This window comes from Aspergillus aculeatinus (genome assembly GCF_003184765.1).
Source record: "Aspergillus aculeatinus CBS 121060 unplaced genomic scaffold BO66scaffold_1, whole genome shotgun sequence".
NCBI lineage: Eukaryota > Fungi > Ascomycota > Eurotiomycetes > Eurotiales > Aspergillaceae > Aspergillus > Aspergillus aculeatinus.
This window is the reverse complement of record NW_020291470.1, coordinates 1,628,889-1,654,148: the sequence shown is the minus strand read 5'-3', so window position 1 is coordinate 1,654,148 and position 25,260 is coordinate 1,628,889. Positions and strand designations below refer to the sequence as shown.

The following is a 25,260-nucleotide window of genomic DNA, read 5'->3' as shown; positions in this document are numbered from 1 at the left end:
ACGCTAGTCTCTAGTGCATGTCTCATTACCCAACCACCAGCCATGTGACAGACTGTTTATATCGGCATTGAGTCCATAGGACCAATGGTCACATGACACAACAGACTCGAATCGCCATAAATGGCCAGGTGAATCACACACACGAACCTATATCTTATGTAACTCGGACTGCATAGTCTACAGGGTCCATCAAGTGATCAACACCCTGTCCGAAACGAACTTGTGATAAATCAAACACAAAGCACTGGACTGCCAGAGCTATAAGTCCCTATACACCGTGATAGCCTGGGAAACTTACCGAGCAGGTTGCCCGGCAGCCATCATGCGCTATAGTGAACATATTGGGCCCAGCGTTAAGGTTGCTTTCCATACTTCTGGTGCTCCGATATCGGCTTGACTGCTCTGTAGAGAGCCAACTCGATATCTCGGTCTGTGAGTCCCTGCATCCCGCCTGGGTGGAGGTGCGTGTAAAATGAGCAAGCACTCTCGACGCAGACCGCGTTATCCGACGGCCATAAGCAACCGATCAGATGTCTGAATCCCGCGACTTAAAAGCTGCTGACGACAGGGAGGTGTTCATCCTGGGGTCTCGGAGCCCGGAGCCCGGGCCTGCATCGTCGAGCAGGCCAGGAGATACACAATCTGGTCCTGCGCATTGTATCTATCATGGTTCACTCACGCGGTCAGAATCTGTTGCTGAGGGGTGGCGATGGGTGGCGGTGGCTGTTTACAGAAGCAACCACTGTCCGCGGGATGAAGCGGATCGGCCACACCATGGCACGCGAAGTGCACAATCCGCCTCTGTAAAGGATGCTGCATCGCTTTATCGACATCTGGTTGCAGGAGCTTCTCAATCTGGACCGAAAAGCCAAGCACGGTTAAAATGGCAGCCACCTCCTGCTCCACACCCTCCAGGTCGGCAGCGCCGGGGGGTTGGGACATGGCGACGAGGACCAATTTGGCTGGAGCGACTGGTTTGATGCCGGAAGAGACAGGCCGCCAGCCTGACACATTGTTGCACCACCTTTACTGCTCCCTCAAGGTTCATCTTCGCATTCGTACTCACGTCTGGAATCCTTGCTCCCCAGGATAAACTTTTGATGTTACTTGACTGAGTAGGACTGTAAGCTGATTCTTCTTGTTATTCTCGCCGGTGACGGTATGCTGAGAGATTTTTCGAGATGACTTAGGTGCCATGTATTGATATGGAAGGCCATCAGTGTGTATGCCGTTCCAATCAGCTCAATTTCATGATTATGTGTCCCATCGGGAACAATCCTTAAAAGCTGAACAGAGACATCGAGCAGCTTCACAAGACCTCCCTCGTTCTGTGTCAAAAATATATCGCCTTGGGACCAAGCCTCTAAGGGCCAGCAGATGCCCCACGAGGGCCAGGGAGTGCATTGGCGTTGCATCGACCACCTGCTCAAGATCCCGGATTGCGGCATCGAGGGAGCCGAAAACCGTGACTAGCCCCGTCTCATGTTCGGGAATTCTCGGTTCTCTTATGATCTCCCCTTGAGCCTCGACGTACATGGGGATTGTTGCTTGTACAGGATAACTCTAACACCGAGTGGATTTACAGAATAAAATCCAGCAGATTCGATTTACCCCGCCCGGACCACTACAGGTATTGGCACGTGATCTCATCTCACACGTGCTGAAGCCTTGCTTTTTACTGTTGCTGAAGAAGCAGCGAGTTCTCCACGCATTGTTGTCGTATTCAATCAGAATATGATTAATTGCTCGATCTCAAATGTGGCACCCAACAGGTCTTTTCCGCCCCATTCTTACACGTATCGGAACCGGTTCTCAGACCACATATGATCACGTGATAGATATATTGCCATCAGAAAGCATATTGAATCCTTGGACTTCACGCCGCCAAAAGTGGTAGTTACACCTTCGAACGGAGAAAGAAGGACAAAGGATCCGGGTGGGGTCGTTTCACCCTGCCAGTAAAAAGTCCACGTATTGTGACTCCAAATTTGGGGCAGATGGACCATTTCCAGGAGAAAAACAAGGTCTGGATGTCAATCGAGCAACAATTAGCCACCAACTTCATGGCCGTGATGCAATGACCGTGATGCAATGGAGACGTATGTCTCAGCCAAAACTTTTGACGACATGATAAACTCTCTTTCATTACGTCTGATATAACGACAAGGTACGCCCTCCTTTTCCCATCCTGCTTGACAATAATCACAAATATCTCGCTCCTTTTCAGACCTCTAGTATCGATTTCAAGTCCTGGGATTTATTTACTGCACTCAGCTTGACCAGCCTGTGCATTCTTCCATGGACAAACGACGTTCATCCTTCGTCCACAACCCTCTCCCTCTTGTGACCGATCGACAGCCACGGTCCAACATGCCGGATCCCGGAGATGACAGCCTGGGCCCTATGATGGATGATGACTTCACAGAGAGCGATACCAGCAAAAGCCTCGATGACATGGGCCCTCAGAGCTCCATGGGGGCACAGAATATGTCAACAGTCCCTGATGCTGGAGCAAAATACGACGCCCTCGACGGCATGAACCGACAGCTTTTGAACACGAGCGCTGGATACCCGGCCCAGATGTGTGACGCTGAACCCATGGATGCTACACAAGACACCAATGTCCGCGATTTCTCCAGTGAAGATGAGATAAGCGAAACACTCTATGGCAGGGATGGGTCAATGTAGACGGCTTCTCTTCACTGTTCTGGAAAAGTGCTTTCATCGTGTAGAACATAACCATCTCTGTGACCGAATATAATGCGTTGCTGTTTAGAGGGAAATGCCAAGTAGTACCCTTGGAGAGCTCAGATTAAGGCGCCGCATGCTAAGAGCTCTAGGCTCTTAAGCGCGGAGTAGACGGGAAATCTAGCCAGCCGCATCTGCTGGTGCATTAGAAATCTTAGATCAAGCGAGGGTAGCATCTCAATGTTCTCCTATACCACCGAATGAAGGCGGGCTATCCGCAGGCTTCCATTTTGGGTATTTCAGTGGGTTGTGATGATAGGGGGTGGGGAGATTCCTCAGGCACCTGAAGTCTGCGCTTTGGCAAATCAAGAGTATACCGACCTTTTGATAGCGAACGACGGAGGGTTTAGGTTCCTTTATTAAATGTCTTGGCTGAAATCGTTCCCTATTTCCGTCAACTCTCATGTCAACATCTTCAGAGCTTGGCAGCTTCCGGTCTGAGGACCATATCTTTCCCTGATCCCGGGTATTTTGGATATATAGCGTGGACCCAGGTGTAGAAAGACAGATCGCCATGAGAAGAACCTATGTATAGTACAGCTGAAGCACGATGAATCGGAATTCAAAATCATACGTGTGCTAGCCATTGCTGGAACAGGCTAGCAGAGGCAGACTTGGCCGGGACTCAATTCCGATAGTGGAGAGCTTGGCGCATCCTGCATTTCTTAGCGGCAGGTTGTCATACCAGGGACCTGAAAACATCGAATCTGATCCAAACAATTCGTTGCCTGTCAATCCTCGTGCGCACTCAATTCGATTGCAATTGATCCGAATTTGGCTGCGACGAATTTGACTGCGATTCTGCTGAGTCATCGGCTGTTATGCAAGCAGACTCGGTATAAAGCAGGAACGACGTCATTTATGCGGCGAATTGCTAAGCGCGATGACCTCATGACAAATCAATAGTGGAACCCTATCGAAGAGCTCCAGCTTCACTTTTTTTCAACCTCGGCATTTACAGTCTAGTATTTGACTGCACCTACCCCTGTCATCCTGTCAGCACTTTAATCCTCCTTCTCTCCAATCAATTACCTACTTTGATACACACACACACTCACACACACACACACACAAACAAAAATGAGCCTTCCAACCACCTACAAAGCGGCCGTGGTCCCCGCCCCGCACGCCCAGCACACCGTCGAGGACCGCTCCCTGCCGGCCCTGGAAGCCAACCAAGTGGCCATCAAGATCACCGCCACGGCTGTGAATCCGGTCGACTGGAAGATCCGGGACTACAACGTGTTCCTGAAGTCGTACCCGGCGGTGCTGGGCTCAGATGCCGCAGGCGAGATCGTGGCGGTGGGCAGCAACGTCTCGACGCACACCGTCGGCGATCGCGTCTTCTTCCAGGGCATCATTGGCAACTACCCGGCCTCGACCTTCCAGCAGTACTGCGTGATGCCCGCCGAGTTGGTGTCGCACACGCCCCGCAACATCCCCGACGACCAGGCCGCAGGCATCAGTCTGGCGTCGGTGGCCGTCGTCACGGGCCTCTACGACAAGACGGGCCACGCGATCGGCCCCGCGCCCTGGGCCGCCGGCGGCGCCGAGGCCGGCAAGGGGAAAGCGATCGCCATCCTGGGCGGCTCCTCCAGCGTCGGCCAGTACGCGATCCAGTTCGCGCGGCTGTCCGGCTTCGAGCGCATCATCACCAACGCCAGCGCGGCGCATCAGGAGTTCTTGAAGGGGCTGGGCGCGCACGTCGTCCTCGACCGGAAGACCGCGACCGCCCAGGGCTTCGTGGCTGCTGCGGGTGAGGGCGTCAAGCTGAGCTACGTGTATGATGCCATCTCCGTCAAGGAGACGCAGAAGCTGGGCGTCGAGATCGCCCAGGCTACCCAGGGCGCGGCGCAGGCCGTCGTGACCGTGCAGGGAGCTGACCAGGACGCGATCGCGCTGGGTGAGTCCCAGGAACCCAAGGTCGCCGTCAAGCAGATTCTCGGGCTGGGTAGCTCCCCCGCCCTGCGGCATTTGAGTGAGCCCATGGTCAAGGCTCTCGGTGGGGAGGATGGGTGGATCGCCAAGGGGCTGTTTGTGCCGAACCGGGTGCGTCTGATCCCCGGTGGCATTGGCGCGGTGGAGGAGGCGTTGAAGACGAATAAGGAGGGTGTGTCCGGCGAGAAGGTCGTTTTCCGTCCCAACGACGCTTAGATGGGCGTCATTCTTGTTTCAGAAAGATGTATGTTCACTTCAAATGTATAATAATAGATTTCTTCCAAATATGAAATATGGTCACACAAGCTTCAGAAGTCCATGCTTCGGGTATAATGTCGCAGCCGGAGATGTGCTCACATCAAGACCAGTCGACCAGCGCAATAAACCCCCACGATTCGCGCGGTCACCTGGTCATGTTCATCCTCGCGGGGTGGTGCCACTGTCTCTAGGGCATAGACCCAGTGGTGGAAAAACAGCCTGTGCCAGTGATCAAGATCAGAGCCACACCAATGGTACATGCCGCTCATGATAATTGGAATCACTTCTCCAAAATTTCCGAACAGTGTCACGGATCTCATCAAGATGAGCACACACCTCTTGACGCCTCAGGTACAAGGCATAGGGCTAGACCGGGCGGTGGCACAAGCCGCAGCAGCAGGCGCCACTGACGTGCGATCATGCACACCAGATGCCTCCTTCCCCCCCCCCCCTTCTCACGCGCCCAAAAATGCTCATGTGGCTGGCTGATGCGCTTCGCTTTTCTCTTAAATATCTTCTCCAGCAGTGACTGACTTCCCATCTACGCACATCATGCCCACCACCTCGAAAAGCGAACCATCATGGACCCCAACAATCTCACCGTAACCGTTGCCTCTCTTTCCTCGATCGTTCACACCACCCTGTCAGCATACGACTGCGTCACCGAGGCACTAATCACAGGGGACACGACCGTAGGCCTGAAGGCCCGCTTCCGGGTGGAGCTGCTGCGGTTACGCCTGTGGGGCCGAACCCGCGGATTCGGTCTGCCGCCATCCCCACCCTTGCCCTCAAGCAACAACATATTCGCCATCCCCGAAGTCCGGCGCCTGGCATTCGACATGCTCGGAAAGACGCTGCTGGTGCTGGACAGGCATCTGCAAATCCGCAAGAAACCTCCGCCCGTGCGAGACCAGACACTGTCGCGGTTCGAGAATGGATATTCCGCAAACCCTTACGCTCGAGTCCTAGAAGCAAAGTGTGCACTTGATCAGAGGCTCGCTGATCCGGCGCAGCGGGCAAAGGTTGTCAGACAGGTCCGCAAGGCAATGGACTATAAGGCGCCCTTGCCGGGGTCTTGGGTCGAGCGCACAACGGTCCGTGAGTTTCTGACCGACCTGGTGACGTTGAATACGGGGCTGGAGCGGCTGTTGCCGGCAGACGAAGCGGACTTCTTGGCGAGGGGTCTTGCGGGCGAGATCCTTGCCTCGGAGCCTAGGTTGGTGGTTGCGGATGAGAATTCCTTCGGAGTGCGGAATAGTCTGGCTGCTGGGATGGTTCGCCTGCGCCAGCTGACCGAATTGGAGGTCTATGATCTAGGAGGGAGTGCAAAAGCGCCAACATCTGCGGGACACGAGGTAGAAGAAGATGAAGCCCAAGGCTTGGCAGCTCATCCTCAGGCTATGAAGGCACTATCAACCTTCGAGATCCCGGTGTCCCGTCTCCAAGGCTTCACGGAACCGCCCCTTCCGGACATTGAAACACATGGCTCCACCTCGTCGCAGGGAAAGGTGTTAGATGCTCCACCCGTGCGATCTGTATATCTTTACACCCCTAGAGATCCCAACGAGCAAGAGGGCTATGTCCTCGTGGAATGGCAGTCCCGGCTGGCTACGACTGGACCCAGTCACCCCCCAACCTCAGACCAGTGCGTTGCACAGCGTCGACAACACTTGGTCGAGATTCTCCGCGAAACCTCAGTTGCCGACAGCGAATTCCGTGTCCTGGAATGCAGAGGATACACGCTTGCCACCGGCCGACTACCAAATGGGGACTCCCATCCGGTGATAGGCTTCGTGTACCAGCCGCCTCTGCTTGCGACCGCACCGATCACTCTGCATGATATACTAGTCACCACCCATAACTCCCAGACGCCCGCAGTGCCGGAACTTGGAGACCGTGTCCGTCTAGCCCAGAGGTTGGCGCTGAGTTTGTACCAGCTGCACTGCGCCGGACGGATTCACGGAAGCATCTCCAGCCATAACATCATGTTCTTCTCTGACACGGAGAGTGCAAGATATGACATCACTGAGCCATACATCTGTGGCTGGCCGGATGTCCATCCTACACAAGCTATGGGTCATGGGGGTGGAGCTCCGGACAGTTGCTTGCAAGAGACACGCATCATTGGCCTTGGGGATATGGCAATGTATGCCCATCCCGATTGTGTAACCGACGGGGAAGCGAAGCGCGGTAACCAGGAGACCCACGACACGTACGGTCTGGGTGTGGTTTTGATGGAAATTGCTTTATGGGAACCAATCGTCGCCTTGGCGCATCCGGTTTACCGGGAAGTAATGCACTCATCCCAGCAATATGCTGGCATCAACCATCGGAGGTGGTCCAATTTAGTGATTGAGGAGGCAGATCGCAAGATCGGGGCAAGGATGGGCGCCAGGTATCGGGCTGCTGCAATGGCATGTTTGCGTGGAGTCCATTCGACTGGTCTGTGTGAGAGTTTGGAGGCTGACGCTGGGAGACTATTGTTCTGGAAGGTGATCAGGGAGTTAAGATAGATATTTCGTTGTGACGGCTATAGATGAGAGCGCCCAGTCGGCTTTAATTTCCTCGGCTAATAAGGCTCGGGTTGATCACAGAAAAAGGCCGATTGGTAGGAACCGAGATCCGGTCTTGCTCTTATTGCTATAATCCGAATCTGCTAGCATAGGAAGATGACTCTCGGCATTCCGTCCGAGAATGAGCAAGATAGAGTGTTGGGACTTGATTCCCATCCAAAAATAACACATTACAATCCTGCCTCGCGGGTGCCATCGGTAATACCTTCGTAGTTTAACAAGCCTCCGCCAAGAACCGGAAGGGTGCTGAAGAAAACATCCGAGCTTTCCAATAAACCTGGGTTAGTGAAGTATGTTGTTTCTCCGTCACCTGCAAAGAACTCTGGAAATAATGAGTGCGTCACAGGCTCTTGCAGCGGATCAAAAAGAGAGGGGTCAGGTGGCTGAGCCCCCCGGTCCAAAGGTGCATTATCCGCTCGAGTGTCATGTACGTTGTCCGCTGTGTTAGGATCCTGAAACCACAAGTGAGCTAACGAGGTCCCATGTTGGTAGGCGATATGTTTTGGTCCTGTGGCTGCCATCTGGAGCATCGTGATAATTCCTTGACAATCATCGCGCATTCGTGGCTCTCATCCGCTCCCAAGGCACCAACAGACAAGGCCTTGAAGAGGAAGACCGATGCATGAATTTGATATCTTGATATAGTCAGCTACTCTATCCTATGTTCTGGGACGCTTAGCTGGCAAGATAATCATACAGGTAATATCGGATGGGGAGGAATCTTAGATGCTTCGTCGGATTCAAATGGTTCATTAGGCACTTCAAGACATTCCTCGCAGCCTCGATGGCTATGTATACATGGCGGCCATCTGGGCTAGCCATTACACTGAAAGGAAAATAGGCAGCAGGCTTCGCACTTGCCGAGGTAGGACCTTCCTTCGAGGTACGGTAGAGGACTGCTTGAAATGCGAAAGCGTTGACATAGAGACGGAGATACTCAGACTGCACCATAAGCAGACAGTGCAAATGGGATGGTAGAAGGACATTACTCCAGGCACCAAATCCCCTTTTCGACAATGTGCGGCTGTCTGGAACTCAGATGTCTCAATCTTCCACCACATGGCAAGCGACTGATGTCTCTGTCCATGGCATGTATTTCACCGCGTGTCGATTTCATCTCGACTCGCGCAGCCGGCTGATCGTTGGCTGCTGTCTGTGCCAGGATCAGGAGTGCTTCCAGGGGATTTTGAAACCCGCCACATGGGTTTACCTCGGTTTGGTTCATAAAGGTTTGGCCAGGTTGGTCGTTCACAGACACTCCTCCTTCAAGTTCGCGTAATCGCGTGTTCTGGGCATCGGTTCGCTGCTGCAATTGTGGTGATCGCCGGAAGCGAGAGTAGTCACCGCCTCTTCTTGACTTGACAATCACACATCGATGGCCGGCCATCGGAGGTGCATTTGGAGCAGGGGAGGTAGCCATAGTCGGGGGCGTATGTCCTTCACCATGTTAGATTAATTGGTTGGGTAAGGAGACTGTGAAGTGAGTTTGGGATCGCCAAACAGATCGCATTTAATCTTTCACTGTCGACAGCGCACGCATGCTCGATATAGTCTAGCTCCAGTACTTTTCGTCATTTTCGGCAGGAAGTTTGATATGCCATGAGAAGGGAAAAGAAAAAGAAGAAGAAGACGAAGACGAAGAAGACGAAGAAGACGACGAGAAGAGAGTGGAGTGACCGAGAGAGGAGAGGGGAAGAGCGGCACTAGACGGCAATAGACGGCTGTGGTTGCTTCCTCTCTTCCCTCCTTCCTCTCTTCCCCTCTTCCCCTCATCTTCTTCACTTTCTTCACAATTCCTCTGCCATTATAAAGTCCATCGGCTTACAACCTCACAGACATGGAGCCATTGACCTGCCTGCCTTTGGATTGCTCTTATACTCGTCGTTATATGTTTAGTCGCGTTTGCATAAAATGGCAACAAATCTGACCGAGACCTTCGTTCATTTACCTCAGACCGCCGAGGAACAGAACCAAGTCCTGCTCAACGATGACTATGGCAAGTACTATCCTACCGATCCCCGAAACCTCAATCTCCAGTCCAACTTTGGCCCCATGATCCCTGAGCAGATTGCTTACCTGCAACCAACAGCGAAAGACACTCCTGTTGAGATCATACGCGACCGTTTTCTACGCGACATATACGTGTTTGTGAGCCAGACTCCAATCCAGCCAAGTTCTACAGACCACTAATAACACCATCTACCTCGCCAGGTCAAAGCTCTCCTCCCCAAAGACAGAGTCCTCGACTGCCGTCGCCGCTACTTCTCCCATATGGCCCCCTCCAGCCTCCTCAAGGACGGCTCAGACCCCGTGGACGGCATCTTCAGCGAAAAGGACACCCGGAAGTTCCTTCCCCCAGGAAACCTCCGACGACTCTTCGGTCTCCAGAACGACGCAGAGTCCGACCAATACCTGGAATTGATGATCAGCGCCCACGAGGCACCCTTTTACCTCGACTTCTGCACGACCGAGGAACTTCGCCCCTTCATCCGGAAGTTCGCCGGCTGGCGGGACATCACCATGCTGCAGCGCACGATGCTCCGCGCCTTTGTGCCCGACAGCGAGCTGACCCCCGTACACTTTGATCAGATGTATCTTCGCGCTAGTCCGCCCATCAGTCTGACGGCGTGGGTGCCGGTCGGGGATGTCTCGCTGGAGGCTGGCGGGCTGATGTATTGGAGAAGTCGACGGATATTGGGCGTAGGACGGAGGCCGAGTTCGGTCGCAATGCGGGGGATTTGACCGATGAGGAACGTGTGTCGGCGTTCAATAAGAACATGAACGATGGCGGCTTTCTGAGTCGCGATACGGTCTCCTACGGCAAGGGAGAGGATCGGAGGTGGTTAATCACGGAGTATGAGGCCGGAGATGTCATCTTTCATGATCCGTTTCTAGTGCATGCAAGTTGCAAGAATAAGGATCCAGAGAGAAGGATTCGTTTGGCCACGGATTTGAGGTTCGTGGATGCGAATCAGGCGTACGATCAGGTGAGTTCCCTTTCTTCCTGCCACGTGCGACAACTTCGCTAATGGTTGATAAGCGGTGGATGAAAGTCTGGAGACCACTCGATGGTTTGTAATATGTCTGGCAAGGTCTTAAGGTTGTAGAGTCAGATACCACATGAGTACCGCGGAATAAAATGGCGCAATACTTTTGATCAAGTTCTAATTACAAGTGATGCATATTCATGCCCCATAAAGGCCGCACGTCCGCTCACGCATCAAAGCTCTCCTCTTCTTGTCCGTTTCAGCATCCCATGCAATGAATTCATGTAGTCCTGATCCAGCAGGAACCATCGGCAGCACCGGGACTTTTTTGTCAGTCACAACTTCCAGCAGAGCAGGACCATCCGTGTTGATCAGCCATTTCAGGGCATTCCATACTTCCTCCGGCTTGGTAGCACGCCGTTGCTGGACGTGCATTGCCTTGGCCAGTTTCATGAAGTCCGGATTTCGGATATGCGTGTGGGCATATCTATCTTCATAGAAGAGGTTCTGCCACTGAGTCACCATGCCTTGTTCCTCATTGTTGAGCACAATCACCTTCACCCCGATATTGAATTGCGCAGCGGTACTCAATTCAGTCAAAGTCATTCCGAACGAGGCATCGCCATCGATGTCGATGACCAATGCATCGGGCCTCGCCACCTTCGCTCCGATAGCAGCGGGCAAGCCAAAGCCCATCGTCCCTAATCCGCCCGAAGTAATCATCGTGCGCGGATACCGCCAGCGGAACTGCTGTGCCGTCCACATCTGATGTTGTCCAATTCCCGTGGTGATGATGGTTTCCTGCTTGCGATCGGCAGTCAATCTACTGAGTTCTTCGATCATTGCTTGAGGTTGGATCAGATGCGACCGTCCCGACCGATCGTACACGTTCAGCGGCCAGTGCTTCTTCCACTCCATAATCTTCCCAAACCACGACCGACGATCGGGATGGGTCATATCCTTCTGTTTAACTTGGGGAAGCACAGCCGCAAGGCTCTCGGCAACATCGCCCACAACCGCCTCGGTCGCTTGGACAACCTTGTTGATATTCTTCGGCAGGATGTCGAAATGCACGATCCCTCCGACGCCCGCCGCCGCCGCCGCTCGTGCCGCGGGGGCGAACTTCTTGATATTCATAGTGACCCGATCGTCGAATCGAGCTCCCAGCGCGATGATTAGATCCGCTTCCTGCATCGCCATGTTCGCGTACCCGGATCCGTGCATTCCCACCATATGCAGGGACTTCTCATCCAGTTCATCGAACCCACCGAGTCCCTGCAGAGTGGTAGTTACCGGAATTGAGGACTTTTCCGCAAGCTCTCTGAGCAATCGCGGAGCATCCGGCGAGTTGACCACACCTTGGCCCGCGTAGATGACGGGCCTTTTGGCAGTGTTGATCAACTCGGCCACCCGAGCGATTGATTTCTGGGGCACCGCCTTGACACTGTCACCAACAGTAGGAACGACCGGCAGCGCCGACGCGGTCGGGATCGCCTTCCTTAGGACCGCAGCCGTGACATCCTTGGGAAGATCAACCAGCACGGGACCGGGTCGCCCACTTGTCGCAATCTGAAACGCCTCATTGATGCGCTGCGGCAGTTCCGAGACATGGCGCACCATGACGTTCCATTTCGTGCATGAGCGCGAGATGCCCAGCATATCCGCCTCCTGGAACCCGTCACTGCCGATCAACGAGGTCGCAACCTGCCCGCAGAAGACAATCATGGGCGTGCCGTCACAAAGCGCGTCCTGCATCGGGGTCACAACGTTCGTGGCCCCCGGGCCGGAGGTCACCAGCACAATCCCCGGTTTTCCGGACGCTCGGGCATATCCTTCGGCCATGTGTCCGGCACCTTGTTCGTGTTTTGGAAGGACGAAATCGACCTTTTTCGAGTTGTAGATGGCGTCGAAGACAGGCAGGATGGCTCCACCGGGGTATCCAACTGCAGTCGTCGACCGAATTGTCAGTAAGGGCCTCAGTCAGGTGGGTTTGGGGCATATGCACATACAGATATGTTTGACGTCGTGACGCTGCATCATCTCGTGGAAGATCTCGCCTCCGGTCATTCCAATGAATCTGCTGTGTTTTAGTGGTAAGGAAGGGGCAGAGCCAATCCAAGAGTCACCCACGATTTGTCCATGGCCAGGCGTGAGATGCCTGCTGCTGGCAAGATCTGCCTCTCCGGTACCACCTCTTTGTGTTTCAAGTGTGTCGCAGCCGAAGCTGTCCCCCGGGTAGTGGGTGTATTTCTCATGGGAACGAAGTGGCTGGCGACAGCCTGTTTTGTTGAAGCCCTGGAGAGGGCATTGGGAGCCCGAGAAAAATGTCGAACTCTATGCATGATCCAAGTCGATCGGAAATCCGATGATGCTGGAGGACGTTGAGTGGAGAGGCTGTTGTAGTAAGGGAAAAGCAGCGAACGGTGCAAAAAAGAAGACAATAAGTAGTTGTCTGGATCTAGATTGACAGGCGGGTCGCACCACAATCCAGTTCGGGGAAGGAGCCGATGAGTCACTTAACGTTACTTTGTGTTCCTGGCTAACTCTGGGCCAGATCTTATACCAAGGGCAAACTACTAGTGCAGAATGAAGTGGGCATGCCCTATCCTGAAGTCCTGCCCAGCTGCAATGTAATAAAATAGGTTTAGTGCGTTAGAACTGAGTATCCGGGCATGCCCAGTTTTGCAAGACCCTCTAACACTACACATCTCGACTGAACAATCGATCCGAATCAATACTCTGACTGCTAGGTAGGAAGAACTCAGATGACTCTCGTGTGCTGCGACATCGGCCCCGGATTGGAATTGGTAGTCTGTCGTGATGATCTAGATCTCGCTGCTGGGACCTGAACTCAGTACATGCGAATAGATTGTTCCTTGTTAGTCTGCAACTGATGCTTGCACATACTTCACTGTAAGCAAGCCCCAGAAGCTTTGATCCTTTTCCCTTTGACAGATCTCACTGCAGCTCCTGTCACCAACATCCACCAGATGATGATCTGCTACAATGTAGTCAATAAACTCTGCAAGGGCGATAGAAGGCAGTGAGTGAGTCACCAACCCCTGGCTATGTCACGTGACTATCTTAACTCCGGAAAGCCGGCCTTCTGTGTTGATCTTAACTCCGTTGTTGTTTATACATGCTCTCGTGCCATCGACATTCTGTACATTTCCCACTGCGACTACCATTCACCGTATTGCGGCAGTAAAGGTCCATGGCTACATCTCCACAGATGGAGTATCATCCGCGGACCCAGAGTCTTCGTGGTCTCAGAGACTCTACTACCAACATTCACCTTGGAAGAACCGCATGTTTGCTATGTCGACAAGCTCCAACTGCCGGAGAGCAGTTTCTTGGTACTGTACACACCTAGACACTACTCCTGTTCTCTGTTTTGCTCTTTTTTTCCCCTTCTCTAATGATATAACACATAGATGTACATCACATCCTGCGCACTGCTCCAGATTGTTCAGTCTCGTGCCAGAGCTGCTTGTACACACCGAATCCCGGGCTTTGGTTCCACAAACGATGCTACGACACTTTGGCAGACACCTACGAGCCAGCGAAAAGGCCTACGCAGCTCGAAATGATGAAGTACATGTCTGCCATCAAGCCAGCCTATCAAGTCCGGAGGGATAGACGCGGAGAGATCTCATCAATCTTGGAGGGGTTGCGTACAGCGTCGACAGGGAGATTGACCCAGCCAGATTCCGTACTAGACTTGTTCATGCGGCTCCCGATGGAACTCAAGATCCTGGTCGCGGAGCTCACAGCACCGTGCTGGTATCTGACCGTTCTGGGCGAGGGCCGTCGATTGCTGGAGGAGTGGAAACGCCGTGCACCCCAGCCGAAGCAGCTCACGCTCCAGCACGATTTTTGGATGCGGCGCATCCACTGCCGAGGCATTTCGTACGTGACCCAGCTTAGTACCGCGCCGCTGGAGGCTATGGCTATTTCGCGTGTACACCACCTCAAGACCCCCGTGGCGATGGACAGGATTGTCTTGTCGCTGGACGCGTTCGGCTTGCGCGGGATCCAATTTATGGACAAGGACTCGGTGCCAGAATCCGACGGCTCTTCGTGGTACAAGGTCCTCCGGCCGCGGGCTCCTGCCGTGAACATCAAAGTGGAGTGTAATGTATGGGAGTTTCTGGGAAACCCCTGCCCAGTGCTGTCGTCAGGGCTGATGTGTCATACACAGGGTTTATTCGTGAAGGACATCGCACTCGTCTCCGACGGTTCATCCTCCGACAAGTGGCTTTGGTGCACCCCAGTACCCCCGGCATTCCAGCCGTGGAACGCGCATAGCCTCCGCAAGAACCCTCGGTTGGACTACGTTGCATTCGACGCCAACGTCAAAGGTCTTCTGGCCTGTTGCACCGACCACGGGATGATGGGTCTCCACGGATTCTCGGACACAGCGACTCGTTTCAAAGAGTTCCTCGAACTGATGCACTGGCGCGACAGCACGGGCCGGAAAGTCTGGATCTACTTTCCGTTGAACCAACAAGAATCCATCACAGCCGCTTGGACGCGCAGATATTGTCTTAGAGCCAGGGAGTTTGGCTTAGTGGTGAGCCCCACCTGAACCCCCTTTTCTTTAACCTCGTAATGATAACCCAACCGCGCACAGCTTCAAACCTCTCTAGGAAGAACCATTACCTTCGCACCTCCCACTCCACACTTCATGGAAGAACCATTCAAATGCGTTCCGCTGGTCAAGGAGAGCGACGGCCCGATCACTGGTGTCTTTCACGACGGACTCGACCCCACTCGCGTACACATCACCGCAGTCGGGGTTACGTGCAGTGACTCGATCAAAGAGGGCGGTAAGGCTCTGGATCCGCAGCCGGAGGGACCTCGCCTGGAGCCTCCGAGAGATCTCGATGGCCGCCTAGGCCTGTCAAAGCAAAATTGGTTCATGACCAAGGCACCCCTCCAGGGGCTAATCAAAGTGCAGGTCTGCAGGGATCCGGAGCAACCACATCATCCAATTTCAGGTCTACTGCTTGTATATAACGACGAACATATCGAGTCACTCGGACAGGTGCGGTGGGAGTACGGCTTCAGTGAAGAAGTCCTGATGCCTGCGTACGTTGGAACGGGTGCTGTTGATGGACGAGATTGTGTCAAGAGCATTCGTAGTGCGCAGGAACCTGGGGTAGATTTTGGCACGGAGGGTTGGCGAGCGTTGCCCCCAACTGGCACTATTGCTTGGTGGTTTTATTATGGTGGTGATCAGATCGCCATATATGATTGATGAGGGGACCGGACTCTCCATGCAACAATCGCTTGCAACTATTCCAAAACACTCTTCAGATTCCTATCAGGTTGATGAGCGTGTGAATACAAGGAAGTGCTACACCACCCTTCTATATCCTCAAAAATCTGGTAACGCAGCCCTCATCATTCGCACAGCTTGACTGATTCGCAGAACCTCCGGGTAATGCACCTTAATGTACTGGTCGGGCTCACCCAAGCCCTGGGACCCGAATAGAGCAGTCAAAAGATGTTCCCCGCGACCGCACCGCCATGCTCGACCTCTGGTCCCAAATTTCGTGAACGCGTACACATATTCCCAGTCGGGGTGAGCCTCCAAACACCTCACACAAGCATCGTACGCTCGAGCCTCCGCTCCCTCGACAGTTTGAGGGCTTCTGTCCGATGCTTCGGCCTCGTGAAACACGAGCACCGCGAGACTGTTCCCCTCGCGCATATAGTCGACGGTAAAGTCCACGCCCCGACGGCCACTGCTGTCCTGACGACGAGGTCCGTGCGACACGACCCAGTCCTTTTCTGGGAAGAAGTGCTTGCTGCACTGATGGGTCCAGAGCTTTGCTGATGCTCGCTCGTCAGATGGCTGTGTCTGGGCCAGCTCCCACAGTTTCAGGAGGAGGTCATCGGTAATGAGGGACATTGTGTGGTGTGTGTTAGTTATGGCGCAGAGGGTGCCTGGGTTGCTGTTCTTTGATTCGCGATCTAGGCTTCTTAACTTTCTTTCTGCTAGCAGGCCGTTGAAAGTCAAAGCTTTCAGGACACAGGCTTTGTATAGCACAATTGATCACTCGAGTATGTCGTGGTAGTCCTCTAGTTCTGATATGGAATCTGACCCCCGAGACAACAAGTTGGGTTGAACCCCGCTTATGCTCCCTTTAAGTGCCAGCCCCGCCAGGCCCCGCCGTGTCTCCGCACTTGACTGGCCTGGCCGTGTAGAAAACAACTCCACTCGCCAGACCTTGCCCAATTGGGCTTCGCTATGGCTGCATTTCAATTCAGCCTCATGTTGTAGATGACTTTACAAGTGTCATCGTCTCTAGATATAGTCATAGGCAGAAATTTAGCTTCGAGCCCTCTTGGAGCAGCAACTTATGCTGAGCAAAGTGTCTACCCCTTGGAGCCAAGGGAAAGCTATATAAGCCGTGTCCGCATCGCACGTCTGTCCTCTTTCTAGATTTCCTCACACAACTGTCCTCAACATTCAAGCATACACCATGACCAAGCCCATCACCGTCTGGATGACCCGTACGTCTCTATTGTACACACTGCCCACTCACCCACCCACTGAAGCTAACATTAATCCCAGCTCCCGGTCCTAACCCCTGGAAGGTCAGCCACCACTAACACCGACCCGCAAACACCATCAAGCATTGACATCCTCCTCCATCTACCAGGTCGTCCTCATCCTCGAAGAACTTCAAGTCCCCTACGAGATCCAATCCTTCAAGTTCGACGATGTGAAAAACCCACCTTTCATCAACCTCAACCCCAACGGCCGCGCCCCAGGTAAGCCCACCCACCCACGCCTAGGCTCTTATCTTATCACCCCCCAAACATCCTCAACCACAAGCCCTAAGCCACCACTAACCACAAAAACAGCAATCGTCGACCCCAACACAAACCTGACTCTCTGGGAATCGGGCGCCATCATCCAGTACCTGATCGACGTCTACGACACCGACCACAAGCTCAGCTTCCCCAGCCTCGCGGAGCGCCACCTCTGCAACCAATACCTCCATTTCCAGATGAGCGGACAGGGCCCGTACTTCGGCCAGGCGGCGTGGTATGCCCTCTCCCCTGACCCCCAACCCACCCTTCCATCCCTCTCGTACCCCCAAGACCTAAAAAGACTAACACAGAAGTGAAGGTTCACCGTCCTCCACCCCGAAAAACTCCCCAGCGTGATCGACCGCTACGTCTCCGAAGTCCGCCGCATCCTGGGGGTGCTGGACACGGTCCTCGCGGACAAGACCTGGCTCGTGGGGGACAAGCTGACGTTCGCGGACCTGGCGTTCGTGCCGTGGAACGGGCGGCTGAATTACCTGCTCCCGGAGGCCGAGCAGGATCTGGCGGCCTGGCCCCATGTGCAGGCGTGGCAGCAGCGGATGGAGGCGCGGCCGGCCTGGCGGACGTGCGTCGAGCGGCGGGATCGGCTGATGGATGAGCAGGGGTTGCAGCCGAATGGGATGCCCAAGGGGGTGAGCAATATTCGGGAGTATGAGGAGTTGATTGCGCGGAATGCGGAGGGGCGAAAGGAATAGAGGGTGGGTTGGGTTTGGTGCGATTAGGTTGAAGTGGATACTATATCTGGCTTTGAATTGTGAATCTTATTTTCTGAGATTGTATATGCTTTATGTATGTCTTCCATTCAGTGATAAATCGTTCCTCGCTCAAGACAAGGAACAAGCCCGAGGAGGGCCTGTGAGAGCTGGGTTCAGCTGAGTCGATTTATTGAATACTTTGCATCCTAAATCCGTATACGACTGCATGACTGTGGTCAAGTAGCACTTTGTATTAAACCAACCATCCCTACATCAAAGTAGCCAGCTTGAGCATCATGGCTGATCTTCAAATCCCGGATCTGATAAGATGCATGGATCTCGACGGCTGATTAATCGCCATTGCGTGATGCGGAAGGTCGGCGAATGGAATCGGGCACTGCATATGTCAGCCTCTGGATTACCAACCCTTTCTCGCCACATACGATGATTGGAGGAATGCCAGGATTGAGACAACTGCTATGTGCGGTATGTAAGCTGAATGCAGCAATTATTCCTTACGCGCTTCACAGCTTGATGATTATGTGATCACATACATGTTGTGTGCCGGGGATTGCTCGGCGATTGATGGTTAATCCTCAATGCCGGTGGCGTCATCGCGCCCGTTGCCGGCTGTCTTTATATACCACCCCATCACATCAACCCAACTATCTCATCCATCCCTCAGCACCACACTCAATTCGAACGTACTCGTTTCAAGCACACTCGGTCTAAACACACTCTATACAAAAGCCATTGAAAATGACAGCACAAGGCGACGTCACGGCGGAGATCAACTTCTACCGCGCCCCCGCCGACGGCTCCGCGCCCTTCGTCTACGTGGAGCCGCCTCCAGCCGGCCAACCGCAACAGAACTTCTCGCAGACCACCCAGCAGGTCCCTCTGACCGACATCCGCGGCCACGAGGAGGAGTACTCCCTCGCCAAGGACGCCTTCCAAGTCTTCCGGGGGGTCGCCTCGGCCATGAGCTACGCGCAATTCGACTCGGACGAGGCGATCCGCGAGATCTACTACCCGGAAACCGAGCGGTTGCTGCTCGAGCACGTCCCCGGCGCGCGACGGGTGGTCATCTTCGACCACACGGTGCGCAAGCATGACCCGAGCGCCTCGCGGCAGCCGGTGACGTACGCGCACGTGGACCAGACCGCGGCGGCGGCGGAGGCGCGCGTGCGGCGGAGCATCGCGGACCCGGCGGAGGCGGAGAAGCTGGCGCAGGGCCGGTTCCGCATCATCAACGTCTGGCGGCCGATCAACGGGCGGGTCGAGTCGCTGCCCCTCGCCTTCGCCAGCGGCAGCTCCACCGACCCCGCGGATCTCATCCCCGTCCAGCGCCGCTACCCCACCTTCACCGGCGAGACCATGAGCGTCCAGTACCAGCCCTCCCAGAACTGGCTGTACTGGTCGCACGTCGCCGACGACGAGCGCATCCTGCTGCAGTGCTCCGACAATCAGCCGGGCGCCGTGGCCCGCGTGCCCCATGCCGCCTTTGTGCATCCCCGCTCCCCGGCCGATGCGAAGCCCCGGGAGAGTATTGAGGTGCGCGCGTTGGTGTTTGATTAGGTGGTTGTGGTTTCGCTTGTGAGATTACTTTTGGGCTTGTTTCTTTGTTGTACACATACATAGCGTGGGCTTAGCATAATACGATTGACTACATTAATGACCGAAAATGCATGATTCTTATAATCCCGCCCTCCCGCTACGCTGCACCGACGACAAACTGTAGATACACTGCATCGTAGAAACAAAAACCATCATTGAAGATATGCCCTCTTTCCACAGACCGTATACACTTCCACCCTATCAATTCCACTCCTTTAAAGCCATCGCGCCCCAATCCACCCCGGAATCTCCCTAACAGCAGGCCACCACCAGCCGCCCTTCCTCGCCCCGAACACCACCGCCGTCCCCAGCACCCCGGCCGAAGTGACCGTGAGGGCGAAATTCACCAACGCCGTCCGCCGCCAGGGCCCGACTCTCTTCTCCACTCGATTCCGAAATCCTTCCCCGGTATTTGTCTGGGGAAACGGTTCCTGCGGGACCTCCTTCTCCAAGAACTACACCTCGTCAGCATCAACTCAACCCCAACCACAAAGCACACCCAAATTCCCTCATGACAAAGAAAGAAAGAAAGAAAGATGCACAAACCTCACACAAAGGCCCCCACCCATCCTCAACGTTCCACTCCAACAAATTATCCGAAGGCACCAACCCCTTAACCAACCACCCATGCTCGCGATACACCCGTCTCCCCTTGCCCACGACCCCCTCCTCCACCGTCCTCGCCCCAAACAACCCCGGATACCCAACGGCATAATACAGCCGCCACAGCCAGAACACCTCCGCACTGAACAGATGCAACACCCAGAGACCCCAGTGCGCGGCGCCGTCCGTCACGAACGCCTGCCGGGCGCTGCGCTGCCACGCGGCCACGTCGCGGCGCGTGTTGAGGATGACCTTGGCGTCCGGGTAGGCCTGGAGGATCTCGGGCGTGAAGAGGGCGGCGGCCGAGTCGAGGACCACGTCGCAGTCGCCGGGGAGGAGGGCGTCGAAGTCCGCCCGCGTGATCGGGTCGTCTCGCGGAGTGGTCGCCGAGGGCGCGTATTTGCGCTCGGCGAGCTGCGCCCACGCCTGGAGGTGGGCGGCCGTGTCGAAGACGAGGTCCCAGCCGTGGAAGGGCGTGTAGCCTAGTTGGGTCAGGGCGAGGCTGAGGCTTTCGGTGCCGGAGCGGGGGAGCCCCACGCATAGGATGCGGATGGGTTGGGTGCGGTGGCGGGGTGGTGGGGGGGGATAGCTGTAGAGGGTCTTGATGAGGAGGTTCATTTTGAGGGTGGCTCTGTGGGTAAGGGCTGAAGGGGAGTGGGGGAGGAGGGGGGAGGTTGTGATGACGGTGGTCGTGGGGCTTGATTAAGTTCTAATTGCCATTGCGGCGGAAAGAGAGCTTGTGTAACAATGGCTTAGAAATGACTCTGGAACCTTCAAGAAATGGAGGAAACCTGGAATTAGCAGTGTAACGATGTGTTTGATTCTTATATACTAAGTTATGGTGGCTGACTACAACCGCGAAGTCTCAGCCGTGGAAACGAACCTCCCCAGTAGTGCTCACTGGTCATCTCGGACCGCATAAAGCTTGATTGGCTGGTTCGTGTCTCAGGGTTCGACAACACCGACAATAAAGTGATCAAGTACATCCAGCTCGTTTTGAGCAAGGCTCTTGACATCGCCTGGCAGATTAAAGTCATTCTCGGGCGTCGGATGGCCCGTTCAGGCAACAGTTCTGGGGATAGCCCGGATCATCCTGGCTGGAGAGAGCAGTGAAACTGAGGCTGGACTGGAGAATGTAGTTATTTGACTCTTGTTCCCCAGTCCGAAGGAGGGTTTCGCGTTCTCTCAGGGTTGTGAGTAGATCGGTCAATTGACTGGCGCTGTGGAAGAGACATCAGCAACGCAGTCGCGGGTGTCAACAAACATACATCCTTGGCTGGCTGGCTACCCGTAGGGTGTGTACAGTTCTCCATATGAGGTTCTAGTGGTCGGAAGGTCTTTACCGCCTGATAATCAAATGCTTCTGCCGGCAGATAAATGCCAAAGAAACAAGGCGGTGTGAAACACCTGTCAACCAGACCTGCAACCAAATCATCTTCACATGGCATCAACAACCAAAGTGCCCATATACAGACCACAGTAGTTCGTACACCACGCACATACCTCCACAGCCCATCTAAGTCGGCTTTGCTTTGAAATCCGATCTTCGACATCGAAAAATGACGTCCCTGCCAAGCACCCAGCAGCAGGGAATACACCACCCGTGAACGGCCCGCGCTGATGCGCAACCGCCGCACTCGTCACTCTGCTTTGTATGTGCTGGACCCGTCGCTCTGCCGAGCACCAGCTCGCCTTTGCGCCCAATCCTCTGGTGTCGGCAACAGTGTATCCTGCTCCTTGATCTGCGACCATACAATCAGTGGCGTAGATATAGTTCACAAGAGCCAACATCTAAAAACTCTATTTTACTTCAGCCGGAGAGCGCGCGATACGCACAAATCGCGGCAGCGCGATAGTGATATAAATTTTTGGTGCGTCAGCCCAGCAACGCGGTTTCTCTCCCGACGGGTTGCCATCCCACCGCTGACGTCTGCCTTTTTTTTTTTTTGCTCCTATTCTTTGACAAAAGTCTATTGTATCCCGAAGCTCGAGACTCGCTGCTTGGTTTGTGTGCTACCGTGCCTTGATCCAATCAAGGTTTGCCGACGGGGACCTCCAGGATCATACCACCGCGCTTGGATACCCGCCCAGCCGCGATGGAGCTTGGTAGCGACGAGGGCGTTATAGACCCAAGCACGTACGTGGATAGATTGTGTATACGTTTGAAGCGTACGTCATGGGTTGCGGTTCGGTTGAGGGTCGATGCGCTTGCGAAACTAGTGCTACAACTAGTTGTGCACGGCGTGTTCCATCGGAGCAGAGTGCTTTCGATGGTTGGGTTCCTGTCGGGGATGTTACTGCTTGCGGAAGGTAACCGTTAGGATGGGATGGCCGATGGATGGATGATCTTGTGAGATTGAGATCCACCCCACCCGCACCGCGGGTGCTCACACCGCCCTTGTGCACCTGCACCTGCACTGAGGACTCAGTAACTATGTACTGTGTAGTGCGGAGTACAATTTCGCGGTCTCAGTCTCACTGTCTTTGGATGAAAGTAAATTTGCCAACACGGAAGAAAGGTATCGGACCTGATCCTGCCGAGGATATTCCGTGCAGTATCGGAGGAGCAGCCATTTGCGAGAGAGGTGAGTCAGCTGAGTCAGCGGACGTGCCAAGTCTCAGCCATTAGTCATGCACCAAACTAGCAAGTGGCCCAGCAGGCCCAGCAGGCCCAGCAGGCCCAGCAGGCGGTCAGAGAGTAAGATTTAGTGGAGTCTCAGACGGAACGGCAGTGGCTTGAAGGCTGAAGCGAGGACCACGGTGCGGCTCATCGCCCCTGCCCTGCTCTCTTCTTCTCTCTCGGTGCTCTTCGCGATCGGGACCAACCTCTTGGCGCACGTTTCTGGCGTGCAGCTACACATACATGAACGGTGGGAAACTGGAGTCAGAACAGGAGAGAGATCGACTGTTACCTGGATTTGAATTGAAGCTATCCCGGATTCATGGGTTGGTGGACAAAGTAACTCCGAAACACACGTGCTTTTCGCACCTGGACGACTACCGGGTTAGGGCATGTGCTCCAGGCTGATTATTGGTAATACGACCGTACCTTAGCAGTACCTGCTGGAAGGCATTTCATTGGCTTATCCTCTTTTTCCTCTGCCTTTCTTGCCCTTTTTTCGGGCGCAGAGTTTTCTCTTTTCAGGCCACCCCACGCTAACCCATTCTGACCAAATACTACGCCGATCCACTTTTTAGTAAGAAAACCCACTTTTGGAGGAGATTCCCACGAATAAACATAGGTTCCAGTGTAGAGGGGAAACTCGGTTGCGGCAGGTATCTCGAGGGTTAACACGGTAAAATGAGGGGAGGAGCTGAGGGTGGGAGATACGGGCGGCGGTCACGGCGGTGTTGTCGGCTTTTAGTTGCAGCCTCACTGTGAAGGGAGTGGGAGGGTGGGAATTCCGAGTCAGATGCAAAGGAAAAAGAATAGTGAGGGGAAAGAAAGGTCGGACCTCTCCGTCCGTCCCTCACCCAAAAGTCCCCCCGGACCCGCAAAAATGTCGGTATGGGGTATGGGGTCCGCCAACAACGGATGCCTAATAAACCGACTGCCCTATTTTGTTGGTCCCCCATCCGACTCTCTCCCCCCCCCCCCTCCCATCAAGTCCCCATCTGTAGGGTTGCTCAGAATTTTCTCGATCTCGGCTAATACCTATGGTAGCTACCGAAGTCCCTTGCTTGCCCACTGGACCCTTTCTGGCTGGTGTTACTGCTCACTGCACTTGATGAGTAAATGCTACTAGTTACTAGTTATACTTACTAGTTGGTGTTACCATTTCTTTTCTCCAGCTCAACTCACTCGCAACTGTCCTCATGCTTGCTTACTGTACCTACCCTTCCCCGGCTTGGCTGTTCAGGTTTCATGTGATTGGGATCGACGGCTTCCGGGGCGTCAGCCAGGAAGCTTTAGCTTCCCGGCGCGGCAACCCGGGTTTCGGCGGTTAAAACAGCGCCAGCACGAAGCAAGAACGGTAACTGAAACGAATCGAAGGATTGTACTCGAGTAATCTCGGCCGGGGCAGTGGCATTTCTTGGCCCACGAAATTATCGCTCGGAATTTTACCGTCGTTGAATGGACTGACTCGACATGGTGAGCACGGAGATGGCAGAGGATGGGGGGGAGGGGAAGGGAATGGGTTCCCGTTAGGGCAAAGAGAGGGGAAGATCCTCACTTGGTGCATATGGGGTGGATCCTCAGTCCCTTGGCCAAGTGGTCTGTTTCCCACCACTCACGCCGGTTTAATCCGACCCTCCCTCCATGTGCTATCTCCCCGCATGGAGAGAGGGAGCGAGGGAGGGAGAGAAGGAAAGGAGGGGAGGCGTGGCCATGTGGGAGATGACTGCTGTCATCCCTGCTGGTGAGAGATAACTCGATCTTGATTGACTGATGGATGACTGGATCGGTTAACAATGTTCCACATTCCCCTCCCCGCATCAGCAGGGAATAGGAACTCAATCATCAATCACCCATGAAGTTCATTTCATCAATAACCGTGACCTGGAGAGAGAGCCTGAAGGTCGGCAATCTTACTCTTTCCGGGAGCAGTCAGTGCCCTGAACCACAGACGAGTGCCAAGCGGCACAGTCGCAACCAGCGTAGCGTCGCGTTTGAATCCCTGACGTCAATGGCGCCGTGAACCCCGAACTGAGCTTTTTTTTCGCGGGGCCCCAAAAGATCTTATTGGTGTTGAAAGGGTGTGAATGGCCCCAGTCGTCCCCCTCTAAACCCTCTTGGCCCTCTTGGCCCCCTTGGCGGCTCGCGACACATGCCCTATACCACTTTCCGACTAAGTCTTATGTTCTCTCGGCATTAGCAAGCATTTCGAGCATTTCGAGCATTTCGAGCATTTCTGTAGCATCGCGAAACATACATAAACCCTGCTGCTGCTGTCCTTGCCCTGGTTGGGAGATCCCTTCCTTCTTGTCAAACCTCCATCCCTTACCTCTCTCCACCTTTCCCTCACCTGTCACGCATACCAACATTCTTCATTGATT

At 54.3% G+C, this 25,260-nt stretch overlaps 15 protein-coding genes across 15 annotated transcripts; 7 read left to right on the top strand and 8 right to left on the bottom strand.

The window, feature by feature from the left end:
• Positions 1 to 548: 548 nt before the first annotated feature.
• On the bottom strand, positions 549 to 942 carry BO66DRAFT_433753 (uncharacterized protein; the record flags this gene model as incomplete). The annotated part of the gene is made up of 2 exons (XM_025650715.1): positions 549 to 609; positions 680 to 942. The coding sequence occupies 2 exons, from the start codon at positions 940 to 942 to the stop codon at positions 549 to 551; spliced, it is 324 nt and encodes a 107-aa protein (XP_025509511.1).
• Positions 943 to 1,041: 99 nt separating this feature from the next.
• On the bottom strand, positions 1,042 to 1,546 carry BO66DRAFT_14142 (uncharacterized protein). Its single transcript, XM_025642061.1, has one exon. It carries the CDS (start codon positions 1,446 to 1,448, stop codon positions 1,104 to 1,106), a length of 345 nt encoding a protein of 114 aa, XP_025509510.1. The 5' UTR covers positions 1,449 to 1,546; the 3' UTR covers positions 1,042 to 1,103.
• Positions 1,547 to 2,223: 677 nt separating this feature from the next.
• On the top strand, positions 2,224 to 2,693 carry BO66DRAFT_387521 (uncharacterized protein). The gene has a single exon (XM_025646326.1). The coding sequence runs from the start codon at positions 2,371 to 2,373 to the stop codon at positions 2,686 to 2,688; it is 318 nt and encodes a 105-aa protein (XP_025509509.1). The 5' UTR covers positions 2,224 to 2,370; the 3' UTR covers positions 2,689 to 2,693.
• A 1,050-nt stretch (positions 2,694 to 3,743) lies between these two features.
• Positions 3,744 to 4,927, top strand: BO66DRAFT_387520 (zinc-binding alcohol dehydrogenase family protein). The gene has a single exon (XM_025646325.1). It carries the CDS (start codon positions 3,829 to 3,831, stop codon positions 4,900 to 4,902), a length of 1,074 nt encoding a protein of 357 aa, XP_025509508.1. The 5' UTR covers positions 3,744 to 3,828; the 3' UTR covers positions 4,903 to 4,927.
• A 462-nt stretch (positions 4,928 to 5,389) lies between these two features.
• Positions 5,390 to 7,572, top strand: BO66DRAFT_14119 (uncharacterized protein). Its single transcript, XM_025642056.1, has one exon. The coding sequence runs from the start codon at positions 5,526 to 5,528 to the stop codon at positions 7,455 to 7,457; it is 1,932 nt and encodes a 643-aa protein (XP_025509507.1). The 5' UTR covers positions 5,390 to 5,525; the 3' UTR covers positions 7,458 to 7,572.
• Positions 7,573 to 7,837: 265 nt separating this feature from the next.
• Positions 7,838 to 8,780, bottom strand: BO66DRAFT_14107 (uncharacterized protein). Its single transcript, XM_025642055.1, has 3 exons — positions 8,728 to 8,780; positions 8,215 to 8,670; positions 7,838 to 8,152 (listed from the first exon to the last, which is right to left on the bottom strand). The coding sequence occupies exons 2-3, from the start codon at positions 8,466 to 8,468 to the stop codon at positions 7,987 to 7,989; spliced, it is 420 nt and encodes a 139-aa protein (XP_025509506.1). The 5' UTR covers positions 8,469 to 8,670; positions 8,728 to 8,780; the 3' UTR covers positions 7,838 to 7,986.
• Positions 8,217 to 9,108, bottom strand: BO66DRAFT_387517 (uncharacterized protein). The gene has a single exon (XM_025646324.1). It carries the CDS (start codon positions 8,935 to 8,937, stop codon positions 8,503 to 8,505), a length of 435 nt encoding a protein of 144 aa, XP_025509505.1. The 5' UTR covers positions 8,938 to 9,108; the 3' UTR covers positions 8,217 to 8,502.
• Positions 9,109 to 9,428: 320 nt separating this feature from the next.
• BO66DRAFT_407469 (phytanoyl-CoA dioxygenase family protein) lies at positions 9,429 to 10,596 on the top strand (the record flags this gene model as incomplete). The annotated part of the gene is made up of 4 exons (XM_025649060.1): positions 9,429 to 9,665; positions 9,729 to 10,189; positions 10,222 to 10,504; positions 10,558 to 10,596. The coding sequence occupies 4 exons, from the start codon at positions 9,429 to 9,431 to the stop codon at positions 10,594 to 10,596; spliced, it is 1,020 nt and encodes a 339-aa protein (XP_025509504.1).
• Positions 10,597 to 10,648: 52 nt separating this feature from the next.
• BO66DRAFT_387513 (acetolactate synthase) lies at positions 10,649 to 13,045 on the bottom strand. Its single transcript, XM_025646323.1, has 2 exons — positions 12,514 to 13,045; positions 10,649 to 12,447 (listed from the first exon to the last, which is right to left on the bottom strand). The coding sequence occupies exons 1-2, from the start codon at positions 12,569 to 12,571 to the stop codon at positions 10,703 to 10,705; spliced, it is 1,803 nt and encodes a 600-aa protein (XP_025509503.1). The 5' UTR covers positions 12,572 to 13,045; the 3' UTR covers positions 10,649 to 10,702.
• Positions 13,046 to 13,736: 691 nt separating this feature from the next.
• On the top strand, positions 13,737 to 15,764 carry BO66DRAFT_416885 (uncharacterized protein; the record flags this gene model as incomplete). Its single annotated transcript, XM_025649631.1, has 4 exons — positions 13,737 to 13,860; positions 13,939 to 14,642; positions 14,706 to 15,077; positions 15,138 to 15,764. 4 exons carry the CDS (start codon positions 13,737 to 13,739, stop codon positions 15,762 to 15,764), a joined length of 1,827 nt encoding a protein of 608 aa, XP_025509502.1.
• Positions 15,765 to 15,869: 105 nt separating this feature from the next.
• On the bottom strand, positions 15,870 to 16,606 carry BO66DRAFT_387512 (uncharacterized protein). Its single transcript, XM_025646322.1, has one exon. It carries the CDS (start codon positions 16,419 to 16,421, stop codon positions 15,885 to 15,887), a length of 537 nt encoding a protein of 178 aa, XP_025509501.1. The 5' UTR covers positions 16,422 to 16,606; the 3' UTR covers positions 15,870 to 15,884.
• Positions 16,607 to 16,833: 227 nt separating this feature from the next.
• Positions 16,834 to 18,181, top strand: BO66DRAFT_467337 (glutathione S-transferase family protein). The gene is made up of 5 exons (XM_025652559.1): positions 16,834 to 17,026; positions 17,088 to 17,110; positions 17,176 to 17,287; positions 17,381 to 17,564; positions 17,649 to 18,181. The coding sequence occupies exons 1-5, from the start codon at positions 16,996 to 16,998 to the stop codon at positions 18,040 to 18,042; spliced, it is 744 nt and encodes a 247-aa protein (XP_025509500.1). The 5' UTR covers positions 16,834 to 16,995; the 3' UTR covers positions 18,043 to 18,181.
• Positions 18,182 to 18,493: 312 nt separating this feature from the next.
• On the top strand, positions 18,494 to 19,719 carry BO66DRAFT_363751 (putative methyltransferase). Its single transcript, XM_025645129.1, has one exon. The coding sequence runs from the start codon at positions 18,802 to 18,804 to the stop codon at positions 19,618 to 19,620; it is 819 nt and encodes a 272-aa protein (XP_025509499.1). The 5' UTR covers positions 18,494 to 18,801; the 3' UTR covers positions 19,621 to 19,719.
• A 155-nt stretch (positions 19,720 to 19,874) lies between these two features.
• BO66DRAFT_445766 (sulfotransferase family protein) lies at positions 19,875 to 20,880 on the bottom strand (the record flags this gene model as incomplete). The annotated part of the gene is made up of 2 exons (XM_025651659.1): positions 19,875 to 20,114; positions 20,206 to 20,880. The coding sequence occupies 2 exons, from the start codon at positions 20,878 to 20,880 to the stop codon at positions 19,875 to 19,877; spliced, it is 915 nt and encodes a 304-aa protein (XP_025509498.1).
• A 78-nt stretch (positions 20,881 to 20,958) lies between these two features.
• BO66DRAFT_14051 (uncharacterized protein) lies at positions 20,959 to 21,855 on the bottom strand. The gene is made up of 2 exons (XM_025642054.1): positions 21,146 to 21,855; positions 20,959 to 21,033 (listed from the first exon to the last, which is right to left on the bottom strand). The coding sequence occupies exon 1, from the start codon at positions 21,813 to 21,815 to the stop codon at positions 21,402 to 21,404; it is 414 nt and encodes a 137-aa protein (XP_025509497.1). The 5' UTR covers positions 21,816 to 21,855; the 3' UTR covers positions 20,959 to 21,033; positions 21,146 to 21,401.
• Positions 21,856 to 25,260: the final 3,405 nt, after the last annotated feature.